Source organism: Terrapene carolina, unplaced genomic scaffold (assembly GCF_002925995.2).
Source record: "Terrapene carolina triunguis isolate 2854851 unplaced genomic scaffold, T_m_triunguis-2.0 Scaffold238, whole genome shotgun sequence".
NCBI classification, from domain to species: domain Eukaryota; kingdom Metazoa; phylum Chordata; order Testudines; family Emydidae; genus Terrapene; species Terrapene triunguis.
The window spans coordinates 15,338,171-15,351,916 of NW_020664589.1; the positions used below are offsets into that span (position 1 = coordinate 15,338,171).

At 41.7% G+C, this 13,746-nt stretch overlaps 1 protein-coding gene across 1 annotated transcript in view; it reads left to right on the forward strand.

Moving 5' to 3' along the window:
- Nucleotides 1–13,746, forward strand: part of RABGAP1 (RAB GTPase activating protein 1) — a 114,808-nt gene that overhangs the window by 27,328 nt on the left and 73,734 nt on the right. The window contains exons 7-12 of the mRNA XM_024211166.3: nt 1,178–1,288; nt 2,491–2,557; nt 6,909–7,011; nt 8,286–8,455; nt 11,141–11,315; nt 13,474–13,567. Coding sequence (XP_024066934.2) covers nt 1,178–1,288; nt 2,491–2,557; nt 6,909–7,011; nt 8,286–8,455; nt 11,141–11,315; nt 13,474–13,567 — 720 coding nt within the window. The remainder of the gene's footprint in view (nt 1–1,177; nt 1,289–2,490; nt 2,558–6,908; nt 7,012–8,285; nt 8,456–11,140; nt 11,316–13,473; nt 13,568–13,746) is intronic.

A 13,746-nucleotide genomic window follows, 5' to 3' on the forward strand; every position in this document is an offset into this window, starting at 1 on the left:
TGCAATTAGCCCAGTCTGGGCACTTGGATTAATACTACTATTCTTTTGCTTAAAGAGAGTCAGTGAGATCTGTAATGACCACATGTGATTAGAATGTCAGTTTTAAATCTCCAGTGAAAGAGAGCATCACCAGAATTATCATGCCAGAGCAGTTGGGCTCAGAAGGTCGTGTCTGTTGTTTAATCGCCACCTCATAGGTATTTCTTGGTGGTCTCCCACTCAGACATTGTGCAACCTCAACCTTATTTAGCTTGCAAGATCTGAAAGCTTCAAAGGACAGGGCGATTTGACTCCTTTGTATGTTATGTGCATGCACACATGGCTGTGCAAATCATTGTTAAGTTTTAAGCACTTGGTGTTAGCCGCTCCACGCTGTTCCTTATAAGACCACTCAGATAAACGCTGAGCTGTACTCGCTTTGTGTTTACATAGCCTGTCTCTCTTCTCGGTCTTTAATCTAAAGATTTAAATAAAATAAAAGGAGGCAAGGGATTAATGCTACTCTCAGAGGAACATGGACTTGTGTATGGTGGAAACCAACGGTTCATCAGTTCGCTCCAGCAACTCTTGCAGCTGCACCTCACTGTTCAACAAGCAGCCCCAGTTATATCACTTCGATATCCAGGTTGGCCATTTAGCGCAGTGCTGCCTGCTCCCACATCAGCAGGCTGTCCAGTGCTCTGGTAAGCATTTAGGAGAAGAAGCCCTTCTCCGTATCTAGCTGAAGTAAAACTGGCTAGAAAAATACAAATCTAAGGTAGAATGCTAAGGGCTTTAAGCGTGCATTTTCTTTGCTCAGGTGCTTATTACATGCTTCCAAAGGCCCTACTGCCACATTGTGCACATGGGTGATTCACAGTTTCTAATATGTAATGAAATTGCTTTAAACCTCAGTATTTTAAAACTCCTTGTCTAAATGCCGCTGAAAGTGTCCAAGAACAAGTTACGTAATACAAAGAGTTATGTTAGTTAATTTCAAAGCCCAAGGGAGTACCGTCTCCTGATTATATTGCCATCTCTGTTCGGTTACTGACTGTAGTGGGCAAGGAAGAAAAGTCTGAGTGCATTTGTATACAAAGCTGACTTCACCAAATGTCTGATGCTGTTTTGATTTATTGAAAGGAGGAATACAGATAAATAACAATCTGAGTTTTCCCCCCTTCTTGGTAAATAACAGTGCAGTTCCCAAAGACAAGGACAGACAATGCTTTAAGCTCCGCCAAGGAATTGATAAGAAGATTGTGATTTACGTCCAACAGACCACTAATAAAGAACTTGCCATTGAGAGGTAACCCTGTGTTTTTAATTCTTTAACCATGTCCTATTTAGTTACATTGTTCCTAGTTCCAAGGCAGCAGATCAGTAATCTCTCTATCAACACCTGTTTTTATGGGCTTGTAATTTGAGTATGCAAACATCTTCTGGGCTGCATCTCACCAAGGCCCCAATCCTGCAATCGGATCTATGTGGGTGGACACATTCTCAGTGATCCGCCCGCACAAATCCAGTTGTAGGACTGGGGCCCACATCTCTGGTGAACACCCTTTGTATATGAGGTTTTTTTTTTTTTAATTTGCATGTAAATTTGCATGTAAAGTATTTCTCCTATTTTATGTTGCCTGATTCTGTGTTTAAATATTATTTTTTGCATGTGGGGAATGTTAAATGCTACTTGAATTTCAAGGGAACCAGAAAAAAAATTGGGCGGTGGCGGGCAGTCAGGACAGGGAGGGGTGGATGGGGCAACGGGGCCTCCATACAATTTCAGAAATTCGATGTGGCCCTCAGGCCAAAAAGTTTGCCCGTCCCGGTCTAGAATGTAAAGTGGAGAGGGGGAGGAAATCTTACACCTTCCATTGACCAGAAGAAGATATATTCTTTATCTAAGCACTGACCGTCTACTCAGCACTGTTCATACTACAGAGCAGGGCAGGGTTTCTGCTCTGTGGAATTTGCAGTCTGAAATGAAATGCAACAAATTGAGCTTGTTATGCAAACAGAAAGAAGATAAAGCCAAGTCTGGTACTCCAGCCCTAAATATTGTTACTGTGAAATAAAGGCATAAAATACACTTGCACTTAATTTTGGATTTGTGGTCGTTGTCTGTCATGGAATCATATAGAAAGTTCCTTATGCAAATATCCCTAGTAATAGAAAATGAGATAGAGGAAGCCACTCAACAAGGCCTTGGTCAATCAGCTCACCTTGTTAGTCACAGCTACGTTTGTGCTGTTCCTTCAGGGAAGAGTCTTAAATAACTTCCTGGGCCACTGTAGATACAAGAGAACCACGTAATTAAACCAGTTCACAAAACTGTGCTCTACAAGCTCTATGTTGGTATCCAATCAGGCTCTTTTGTAGTGTCCAAAGGCCCAGTGTGATACACAGGCAGAGATGTACATAAATGGGGTGTTTTGCAGGAGGTGTTAGCAGCTTGTGCCTGAAGTGTAATACTAATTTTTTATGGATTAATTATTTGTGTTTTTGCAGATGTTTTGGCCTCCTCCTGAGCCCTGGAAAGGATGTTCGGAGCGGTGACATGCACCTTTTAGATTTGGTAAAATGGATTTTTATTAACAAATAAAGAACAAGAGTATTTCTTAGCAGCACTGGTGTCTGATCTCGGGGAACAGGCTGGAAAGGTCTGGCTGTGTCGTCACCCACATCCAGTTCTTCAGCATGTGCTCTGCATACCAGAATAGACTGCAGCTCCTCTCACCTGTCTGGCACCAGGTTTTAAGATGGATTCAGCTGGAGTGTAATGTTGCATTAATCTGAAAGATGGAGTTTTACCATAAAAGGAAAGTGTTTAATGACTTAGATTTTTAAAAGGTTAATCCATGTTGGGGTTTCAGATGAGCAGCCCAATTTGCCTTAAATATTTCATTATCCTCTACAGCCAGAACATAGTGAGAAGTTTTATAGGGAACCTGGATAATCATTTAAGCACAAAGACAAAGTTTCAGTATTAATTAGCATATGGTTGTTTCACAGGCAGCTTATTGCATTTTTGATCTGATATCTGGAAAGTAATGATGTAGTAATTGCTAAGGTGGTAGATATCACAGACATAGTTTGTGGGTTTTTTTGTTTGTTTTTTGTTTTTGTTTTTTACCTGAACAGTGTTTTATTAGTGTTCTGTGAACATTTGTATAAGAGTAACTTCTCTATTTTAATTCATATTGAAAGGGTAGCATAAAGTAACTGAACTCTAAAGTACAAATTAAATTTTAAAATAAAATAGGGATTTGGAACAGAGTATTTATAAAACTCTCTCTTGCCAATGTGCTTTATGCACCTGTAAATCAATTCCTGAATTACTTCAGAATGCAGTCATACACCCTCTTAAAAGTACACCAGCTATTACTCAAATTTGAACAGTGTCAGTACACGTTCATTAGCTATCTCCTGTGTATCCATTCGTAGACATGCTAGTGTCTTTTTAGCAGAGAATTTTTTTGCTTCCTCTGTGCTCTGCTAAGGCCTATCATTACATTTTGCCATGCATCTGAAATGCCTTGATTGTGGTTAATATCCTCTCTGAGATCGTCTCAATTAGAGACCACAGAGAGAACTTGGACTTAGGGTAACTTTTTAAAGGGAAGCAGAATGAAAGTTCCACTGTGTTTCATTGCATTGCACTGTACAAATAGCATTTCCATTTATAGTCAATTATCTATTTAAAGTGATGTCATTCTTTCTTTATTATAATGGAGCTGGTAGTGCCACTTAAGAGTTAAAGTTGGCTGACATTTCCCATGATAAGACCCTGATTTCAGTTGCTTATAACTTTGCCAAGCTTGAACCATTCAGGCTGAAACTTTCTGTGTTTGGTGTCTTCCTAAATCTGAAGTTTTTTGGAAAGCTTTGACAAAAATAGTTCAGCTGTTTCCAAAAATAGAGTGGGGAAAATATTTCCTGTTCATATTAATAAAATGTACAAATGTTTTCTTGAGAAGCTATAGTACATGCAAGATTTGGAGCAGAGTCTTGGAATTGGGTGGAGTGGGAAGGTTGCCTTTGTGTCAGCAATTTGTCTTTTGCTGTTTCTGAATTTGGCCAAGTTATAGGCCTCTGAAAAAGCCCAGTGTGCACATACTCAGCAGAAATTTGGAGATTTAGCAGCCAAATTGTAGCAAAGATTGTCTGTATTGGGCAGGTTTCAGTCCAGGGCCATAAGGGCTGAGCAGGACTTTCCCTTCAGTTGTTGCTCCCAGCTGCTATGGGCTACTTTGGTACTGGGTACAGGAACTGAGAGAGGAGACTCTCTCTTGTACACTCACTGCTCCGTCTGCCTGCACCCAAGCAAGGGGAAGGAAGAACAGCTTGCCTCAAATACAGAGGGGACAAGAGCCAGACCTGGAGGCTTTCTGTCAGACCCTTGCCTCATTTGTTGCAGAAGCTGGAAGAACATAAGAACGGCCATATTGGGTCAGACCAATGGTCCATCTAGCCCAGTATCCTATCTTCTGACAGGGGCCAATGCCAGATGCTTCAGGGAATGAACAGAACAAGGCAGTCATTAAGTGATTCATCCTCTGTTTTCCATTCCCAGCATCTGGCAGTCAGAGGCTTAGGGATGTCCAGAGCATGGGGTCGCATCTCTGCCCATCTTGGCTAATAGCTAAGGCTACGTTTTAGTCACGGTTATTTTTAGTAAAAGTCATGGATAGATCACAGGCAGTAAACAAAAATTAATGGCCCGTGACCTGTCCATGACTTGTACTATATACCCCTGACTAAATCATGTGGGGCAGGGGGCGGCCTGGAGGGTGCCACGGGGGCTCTGGGGCAGGGGGCAGCCTGGAGGGTGCCACGGGAGCTCTGGGTCAAGGAGTGGCGGCTGAGGGGGGCCCATGGGGGCGCTGGGTCAGGGGTCGGCGACTGGGGGGAGGGGCTTCTGGGGCTGGGCCCCCTGCGGGGGCTCTGGGGCAGGGGGCAGCGACCGGAGGCAGGCCCAGGACCCCCCGCTGTTGCCGGGGGGGGGGGGGGGGGGAGGGACCACTACAGCCCTAGACTGCCCCAGCAACACCTGATGCGGCTGGCCCAGGGGCTACCCAAGCTGCTTGGGCGACCCCTAGGTCAGCCGCCCTTGCCGCTGCAGATGTCACGGAGGTCCCATAAAATCACAGAATCCGTGATCTCTGTGACAGACTCGCAGCCTTACTAATAGCCGCTGATGGACCTATCCTCCATAAACGTACCTAATTATTTTTTTTAAATCCGTTATAGTTTTGGCCTTCACAACATTCTCTGGCAGTGAGTTCCACAGGTTGACTGTGCGTTGTCTGAAGAAGTTCTTCCTTTTGTTTTAAACGTGTCCTGCTCTGTCAGCTCCCTTACTCTTCACATTTTTTATATTATCTTTCCATGAAATATGTAATATCTTCCTCAATCATCTGTTATGTACAGCTTCCAATCTTTTTGCTAGCTTCATACAGCTGGCCAGTAGTAGTGTTCTTATTTTCTGGATGCCTAACATGAGACGTGGGGTCTGATATACACAAGTCAAAGGGAGCTATTCTTTGAACATATAAAGGGCTATAAAATGCACTCTGAAAAATCAGGACTGAGGTGCCTCAAATTGGACATGCAAAATTAGTGAAGACTTCTGACCTTCATCTCTGCCTAAGTTCCCCATCTGTAAATGGGGATACCACCACCTCCTGACCTCAGGAAAGGTGTTCTGAAGATACATTTGTTAATGTTTGTGAAGCACCCAGATTGTGTCGTGGTAAGCACGATAGGGAAATCCCATTAGTAAATGAATAACTTTGGTTTCAGAGCAGAGGCCATGTGCTGAACGATGAGGATAAAATAAAATATTGAATTAACTGGTTGTTACGTGGGCACTGTCCTTTCTGTGCACTGAATGGGGCAAGGGTCCTGTGGAAAGAATAGTATGGGATCATGTACGTAAAGATTGTATTATCAAGCATACAGACAAGGGGGGTTAATTAAGGTTGCCTGTGAAACCTTACTTCTGGCATTTCCTATCTTTTAATGTTGTGTTTTATGAGTACTATGTATATATTTTAGAAAAAGACCAGTATTAGAGTCCGCACTCTAATGTCCTTTAGATATCAAGGACATTTAGGATAGTACAATCTCACAATGTCAGATCTTGTTTATTACAACACTGCAATGTATCAAGATACATTAATGTGAAACAGCTGGAAAGCTTTTTAGGATTAGCAGTTTGTAAGGCAGTATTCTGATTTAATTTGTTTCAATATAGTAGAGACAATGAAATGCATCCCTAAAGCAAACAATTTAGGAGCTTATATAGTCACATACTTCAATGGAGTGAATGTACCATTCAAGCAGCTGTCATTTAGAGACTGCATAGTATGAAATGAGGCCAGAATAACTGAATTGTCTTGAATCTTCTAGGGCTGTGTTAAAGAAGAAATCTGAGGGGGGAGCTTCTATGGTTTTGCAATATGGAGCCCTTCCACTGTAGACAATGGGTTTCAATCTGACCCAGATTAGTAGTGGCCTGAAAGTCACCAGAGTGCAGTTGGCTCTTTGGCCTCTCTGAAATGAACTATTGTTCTTTCCACAGTTCCTATTGGACAGTGTTCACATCATAAAAAATCATTGCAGTTAGTAGTGACTGGCCTCTTCGTGGCAGTCTCAGCTGGGAGGTCAAAGGTCTCATGGGCCATCGGAATTGAGCTCTCCTCTCATCCCCAGAGACTGTCTCTCCTGGTTAGAGCTGAGTAACGTGGACTTGGGGAGTTGGCACTGCTGATGCCCATGCAGTAGTTGTTTTGTGGACAAACATCAGGTGTCTCTCTAGGGCTGGGACTCTTAACACCTTTCATGAGCACACAGTTCACTTTATTTATTTTTTTAAATTATTTTAATGTTAATAGTAATATGTTTGGTCTTCCATTTGTTTCTAGGAGTCCATGGGCAAAAGCTCTGATGGGAGATCGTATGTCATCACTGGGAGTTGGAATCCAAAATCTCCCCATTTCCAGATTGTAAATGAAGAAACTCCTAAAGGTACCAACTTTACCAAACTTAACTTTATTATCAGCCGGAATGTGTGACTGACGTCACCGGCATTGGATTTCTTTTTATTAATTTAAAAGAGCTCTTGCTGAGAGAGAGTAGAGTGGCATCCTTTACTTTTTCTCTTAGTTACATAATGTAGTAAAAATAGTGTTGTGGTCTCTGAATTTGGTTCACATGGGATGTGTAAATCTAAATAGAACAGAAGACTAGTCCATTCTCTAGTATTAGCATACCGTAAGGGTAATCAAGCATCCTAATAGGGAAAGGAACAGCGGTACAGGATGTGGGAGAGGATGAGGAGGTCTAGTACTTCATTCCAGCTGCTCCCCTTTAACTTCTGCAGACTCTCATTATGAATTGCACCAGATCATTTACTATAGGATTTCCCTTTTGTATGTGCTTAATTCCTACTGTAAATCCAACAAGGGTTGCACAAAGATTATTGGGGGAAAACCACTATAAGAAAATTTTACATGTGGCAGAGAAAAATCCACTAAACTGGCAGATTTGTGGGGCTCCACTTCAGTTTTGGGGGATGACTCTCTTGATTCTTAAGCCTAACAATGGAATGTGAAGGATAAAATTTCCAAATACTTTAGGTGATTTTCACAATTATAGTTGTGTGTGCAAATTGGGGAATTGAATGTGAATTGCTTGAAGGTCAGAAATGTTAGTGGTCCTAAAATTGTCTGGCCTCGTCTCTTTCCCATTTTGTGAAGAGTCCTGCTGCTATCGGTGGCTCTACTATATCAAGGAGAGAATTTCTCACAGCTTGGTGGTCTTGAAAACATGTTTCAGAATCTCTTTAATGTGGTAGATTTATCCATCATCCAAATGACTCATTTAAAAAAAAAAAACTGGTGGGACTATACTTGCAAAGCAGAGGTCACCATGCAAATCAAACCCTTAATTAAATATTTGTAATTGTTTTAAGGAACATATTTGCTAGTTTTCAATAGGGATTCAAAAAATCTGACAAAGGATTTTTATCCTCTGTAATATGGGCATCCTTTGCTAAGAGAAGATTCTGATAGGGCATCTTCTCTCTCTAGCAAATAGCTCATCTTATTGTCCTGTGCCAGTCACTGAAACCTTTGCTCTGGTAGCCTCTGACTTGGGGTGTTAGGTTAGCTAAAAGAGACATTTCTGCAGAATTAGCTCTTACAGTAACATTACTACAAGGTAAACAGATTAGAGAGCATTTCCACTGAGATTTGTCAGCGGGTGATTGTACTATTGATTTGATTTTTTTTTCTCTGTAGATAAAGTGCTATTCATGACTACAGCTGTTGATTTGGTGATAACTGAGGTTCAGGAACCTGTCCGATTCCTTCTGGAGACCAAAGTCCGAGTTTGCTCACCTAATGAGAGATTGTTCTGGCCCTTTAGCAAACGTAGCTCCACTGAAAACTTTTTCCTAAAACTAAAACAGGTAACACTGTCTTTTTATCTACAGTTAAATTTGGGGCTTGGCAGGCTTAACTGACCATAACCCCCCTATAATTAAATTCTTTTGAGACTTTAGAGGTAGATTTAGGATGCATTACAGGTTAAATGTAAACATATTGGGGACAAGGATAAACTGTCAGTGCAGTTTAAAGGCTCAGTCCTGAAGCTCTGATACATGTGTTGTCCTATTGAAGCCAGTGGAATGAATCGTGTGTAAGGGCTGCAGGTTGTCGTGTGTAATTAACTTCTGTACTTTCAAACCTGGTATTTGGGATGTTACAAAATTTCCTTAATATACAAGTCCTGCTTTTCTTTTACTTGACATGCCATAGTATAAACATAGAAACGGTAGGTTACTTTTTGCAAAGATAAACAGGATTTAAATGTGCAAGTCCCAGAAAAATTTGACAATTGACCTGGAAAGGCTATTTTTCTTCAATAATGCTGTTAATGTCTAAGAATTGGAGAAGTGTCACTGCACTGCTCCCTTTCCCCCCTGTGTTACATGGTTAGAGCAGAGGTTTCAACAAACCAAATATCCCAGCTTTTCCTGTTGAAAAACGGAACTGGGGAGCAATGTCAAAAAGGCTAACATGTTAGCTTTTTTACACCACCTGCTGGAGAGAAAAGGGTAAAGTCTGTCTAGACATACACTTGAATAATATATGGCAATACCTCACGCCAGAAACTATCAAAGGCTTGAAAATGGATGGTGAAAACCACCTAAGAGTTAGTATGTGGTGGTGGTGGTGGTGGGGGGGAGCTATTCCCTAACTTATGAAATGGTCACGCTGAAACAAAACCACTCTTTAGAAGAAATAGAGAGCATATGAAAACAAACCATCCCGTTGGTGAATTCACACAGTCCAATAGCACTGAGTGGAGTCAAGAATAGTGAGGGAAGGGGCTCGCTGTTCTCTTATTGTTCATGAATTATATTGAGTCACCTCTTTAAGAGGCTCAATTGAAACGAGCAACTTTCTCCCCAGTGTTCTCTTTTGCGCTTGTTGGTTTTGTTTTTTTTAAAGTAATAGCAGATAGTGGCATGGTTTCTCTGAGGCTTCTTTGCTGCATTTATCTTTTTTATTTAAAGTTAATTCCATGTGTAACCTGTTACGTTGCTGAACAGCTCATTCCAGAAGCACCTGATATGAAGAGATGTTATGGAAACCTTCCTTCAAAATACAGGCTGGAAAAAAAAACCCTCCATGTAGGAGATTAGTCTGATCCTCTCCCTATTTGGATTGATCTTTTTGAGGTGGATTGTGGAGATGTTAAACAATTAATGCAGTTAGCTATAAATATTTCACTAATCTTAGAATACAGGCTGCTTTTCTGCCTGGTAATGTAAGGAAGCTTATCTTACTTAGCTAATTTTGTATCTTTTGTCTTACCAAACTCTGCATGCATTGTGACCTTTATCTCACGTAATTCTGCCTTGTTCACAGGCACTGACAGGTTATCCAACTTCCAGTGTTTACTAATGGAGGAGTTAGCACAATTCATAGTTGAAGTGACCGATATAGAGAGTCATGCCTGATAAGCATGGAAGGGAAACTTGTTTCTACAGAGAGGTGATTAGTCTTTAAAAGATACAACTATGTAGAATTAGCTTATCTTAGTTTGCCAATGTTTCTTGTTTCGGAAATGGTGGAAGCAGAGGGATTTTATTTTCCCAGATAACATTCATTGACTTAGTGATCTTTAGTCTGGAAGAATTTCCATTAATTTAAAATACTAAAATGATGAAATTGAGCTTTGAGAATTTTTTACAGTGGAATTCTGTAAAAGTAGCTATTTTTTTGATTTTGACTGGGTGGAAATAAAGCTTCTTTAATGGTCTTGAATTAAGTTAGAATTTTGTGAAGTGTTTACATAGAAAGTCTTTGCTTTAACTTCCCTGTAACAGGACAGAAACATTGAAAATTAATAGAGGAAATAAGGCCACACAATGGACCTTGGAACCCATAAAGTTGGCTACCTGTGTTCTCAGCAAGAATACCCGTACATCTTACTTTTGAAGCAGCAAATAGACAATCCGTAGCCATGCTGGGACACTAAACAAGAACAAACAATTTTATCACTAAAAGATTACAGAAAAAAATGTCATACACTGCACTATTAGTCTGGTGAGAAGTTAGCTATAGTTCTAGGTTTTTGTCATTCGTAGTATTTTTCCCCCTTAATGAAAAGGTTGTCACGTAGTCAAGAATTCACCAAACTTCCTCTCCTAGAACTTCCCCAGAGCAAACATATCATATACTGTTGAAATACATGCTACCTGTGTCTCCAGTCCACTCCTGTGGAAAAAGATGAGCCTGTTTATGAGTCCTGGACCTGAAATGTACTCATTTGTCCCGGCGGGGGGGGGGGGTGTACATCTTACTTGCAGAAGCTATACAACTCTGAATGATGTCTTTTGGATTATGTTTGCTATGCATTCCCATGAAATAGGGGCAGACACCAAACACCACAAGCATTCACAGCCCTGGAAGTTGCATTGGGGCACTGAAAGGACTGTAATAAAAATGTCAGTTCTTCACTTTTTCCTATGTGGATGGTGGTGAAAATAGTTCCTCTTCTCCATCTCCCTTACCCCAAGGAGAGGATGTAGAAAGAACCTTGTGAAGCACATATTCCTCACTCACAAGTATATTTTCTAATCCAGATAAAACAAAAGGACAGGAAGAACAACACAGATACGTTATATGAAGTTGTGTGTCTAGAAAGTGAATCAGAAAGGGAGAGAAGAAAAACTACAGCAAGCCCCTCTATTCGATTGCCGCAGTCTGGGTCCCAGGGCTCAATGATTCCTTCCCCTCCAGAGGATGACGAAGAGGAAGGTAAGAAGTGGGTCCTGTAAAGTTTGTTTTATTTGCATGCTTTGAAGGAAATGGAAGCCAGCCTAGGTAACTAACAAAGCTATTTAGAACAAGTTACCTTTTGAATGGGATCTTGTTTCACACTTTAAAGCTATGAGTGTCTGATAACTAACATTCAAACAGTTCCTGCAGCTGCCACTCCATTTTTCTTGGACACTTCTGTGAACCAACTAAATGCTTTTCCTTGGTTCATTTGAATCTGCATGGAGACACACTGTGAAGAGTTTGAAACACTGTGGAAAAAGTTAAAAACGCTCATAGGCTGCTTAGAAGCATCTGACCTGAAGTAGCACTTGAGATGGAGTTTGTCCCTCCTTGACCAAGTGTGAACAGCTGCAGCAGTGAGAAATGGGGAGTTGGCTTTAGTTTGAGATGTCTATAAGTGGCATGTTTGCAATGAAAAGTGAGCATAGGCTTCTGTAGTGCATAATGTCACACCAGGAGCTATTTCACTCTTTTGGTGATGCTGTTCATTCTGAGACCTGGTGCGTTTTCCACTGGCTATGTTGCCATTTCATTTTTTTAATAGACTTTTGAACTGTTTCTGAGTAACTGTTAGAAAAGTAATCAGTATGCTTGAATTATAGCATCTACCACTTCACATATCTGCTGTGCTGTTCTAGATTTTTCACATATGAACCAAGATAACTGAGGTCCATTCAAAAGGAATGTATTTTTGTATAAATAATTTAATGGAACAACACTGTCAGACCACTGTTATGGTATCAGAGAAATACTGAATGGCAGCAAAGCTTTTTATCTACATTACTTGTAATGAGCATTTCAAAATATCTGTGACAGAATATATCCGCTATGAGATTGGTTTTAACCAAGGTGTAGCGGGGTGGTTACCCCGCTCCTGCCTGGAAGGGCTTAAAACAGCCCCAGCAAAGGGCTGCAGCTCTAAAAGCTGGGCTGATTAGGGAAGCAGCCACAGCTGGGCCACGCCCCAATCAGGCCACAGCTGGCCTTTATAAAAAGGCTGGGAGTCAGAGGCCAAACAGTCTCTCTCTGCACTCAGAGAGAGAGAGAAGGGCCTGGCTGCAGGGAGTTTAACAGGGTACCTGAGTGGAGCAGGGCTGGGGAAAGGCTGGGGAGCTCCAGCCTGGAAAGCCCCAGGCTGCGGCCTAGTAGAAGGCCACAGGGGTGCTGGGGGTTGCAGAGGGCAGCAGGTCCAAACCCAACCTTGCCTGTGATGAGTGGCCTATACTGCAGTCTGCCCCAGGGAGCGGGGGCTAGTTGGTGACTGGCAGTGGCCTTATTCCGAGGCGAGGTAGGGATAGTGGGTGGGGGTTCCCTGGGGAGGGGAGACCCTAATACTGAGGGGTGTACTGCCAGGGGGCAGCACCCCAGATAAAGGGGCACCGGGGTCCAGGAGGGACACGGGGGCCAGAGGACAGTCGGCTCACTGGCCTGCAGGGGGCGCTCCAGGATGCTGGAACGAGCTAATTCCCAGAGACGACCAGCAGGAGGTGCCGCAGGGCTGAGTCCGCCCCTCTACACAAGCGTTGCTTCTTGGGGTTGTGCTTAGCTACTCTTTCATTTTAGCGATGGGATATGCAGCATTCTAAAAGCTACAGAATTCAAGCTTAGGGAGCTATCAAAAAAGTAATAGCATTCAAAGGAAAAGTGCAAAGCAGTTCAGGTTGCAATGAATGCAATGACATTATAATGGCCTCATTATACTTCATAAAGGAAACAAGATCCCTTAATCTTTCATTTGAAAGATCAAGAGTTGAGGATGTTACATTATCTATCACTGGCAGTATTTCAGTTGTCAGGTACTTGCTGCTTTAAAACGCTTTAGCAGCGCTAGAGGTGCAGCATTTCACTGATAGCAATACCATAAATTTCTTTCAAGATAACATCTGAAATATGATTGCATTGGTAGCAATTAGGTTAACGCCTACTTTGCATTCTGACTTGTTCTGGACTGAATTGTGAGATGCCTGGTAATGATTATATAAGGATTGAGTCTACAAATGCTGTATTCCTCCTTGTTAAAATTTGCACAGATACACCAAGAACTGATTCACGTTGTAGAGAGTTGAATGCTAATCTCCTGGTAGGATAGTTCCCCCTGTTCTTACATTTTCTCCTCTCTTCTCATTCATTATAGATAATGACGAGCCTCTCTTGAGTGGTTCTGGAGATGTTTCCAAAGAGTGTGCTGAAAAAATTCTTGAAACATGGGGAGATCTTCTGTCCAAATGGTAAGAAGCAAGAATATGCATTCTGAAAATGGTACTTCTGAGTCCTCTCAGACATAATAGGTTGCCAGCTAAGTGTGTTGTTTCTTCGCAGAGTGGCCATTGTTTCTGGAAATTAGCTGAGAAAAGATTAGGGTGGATTAAATCCTCTGTTACTGAGAATGCCTCTTATTTTCTTATCT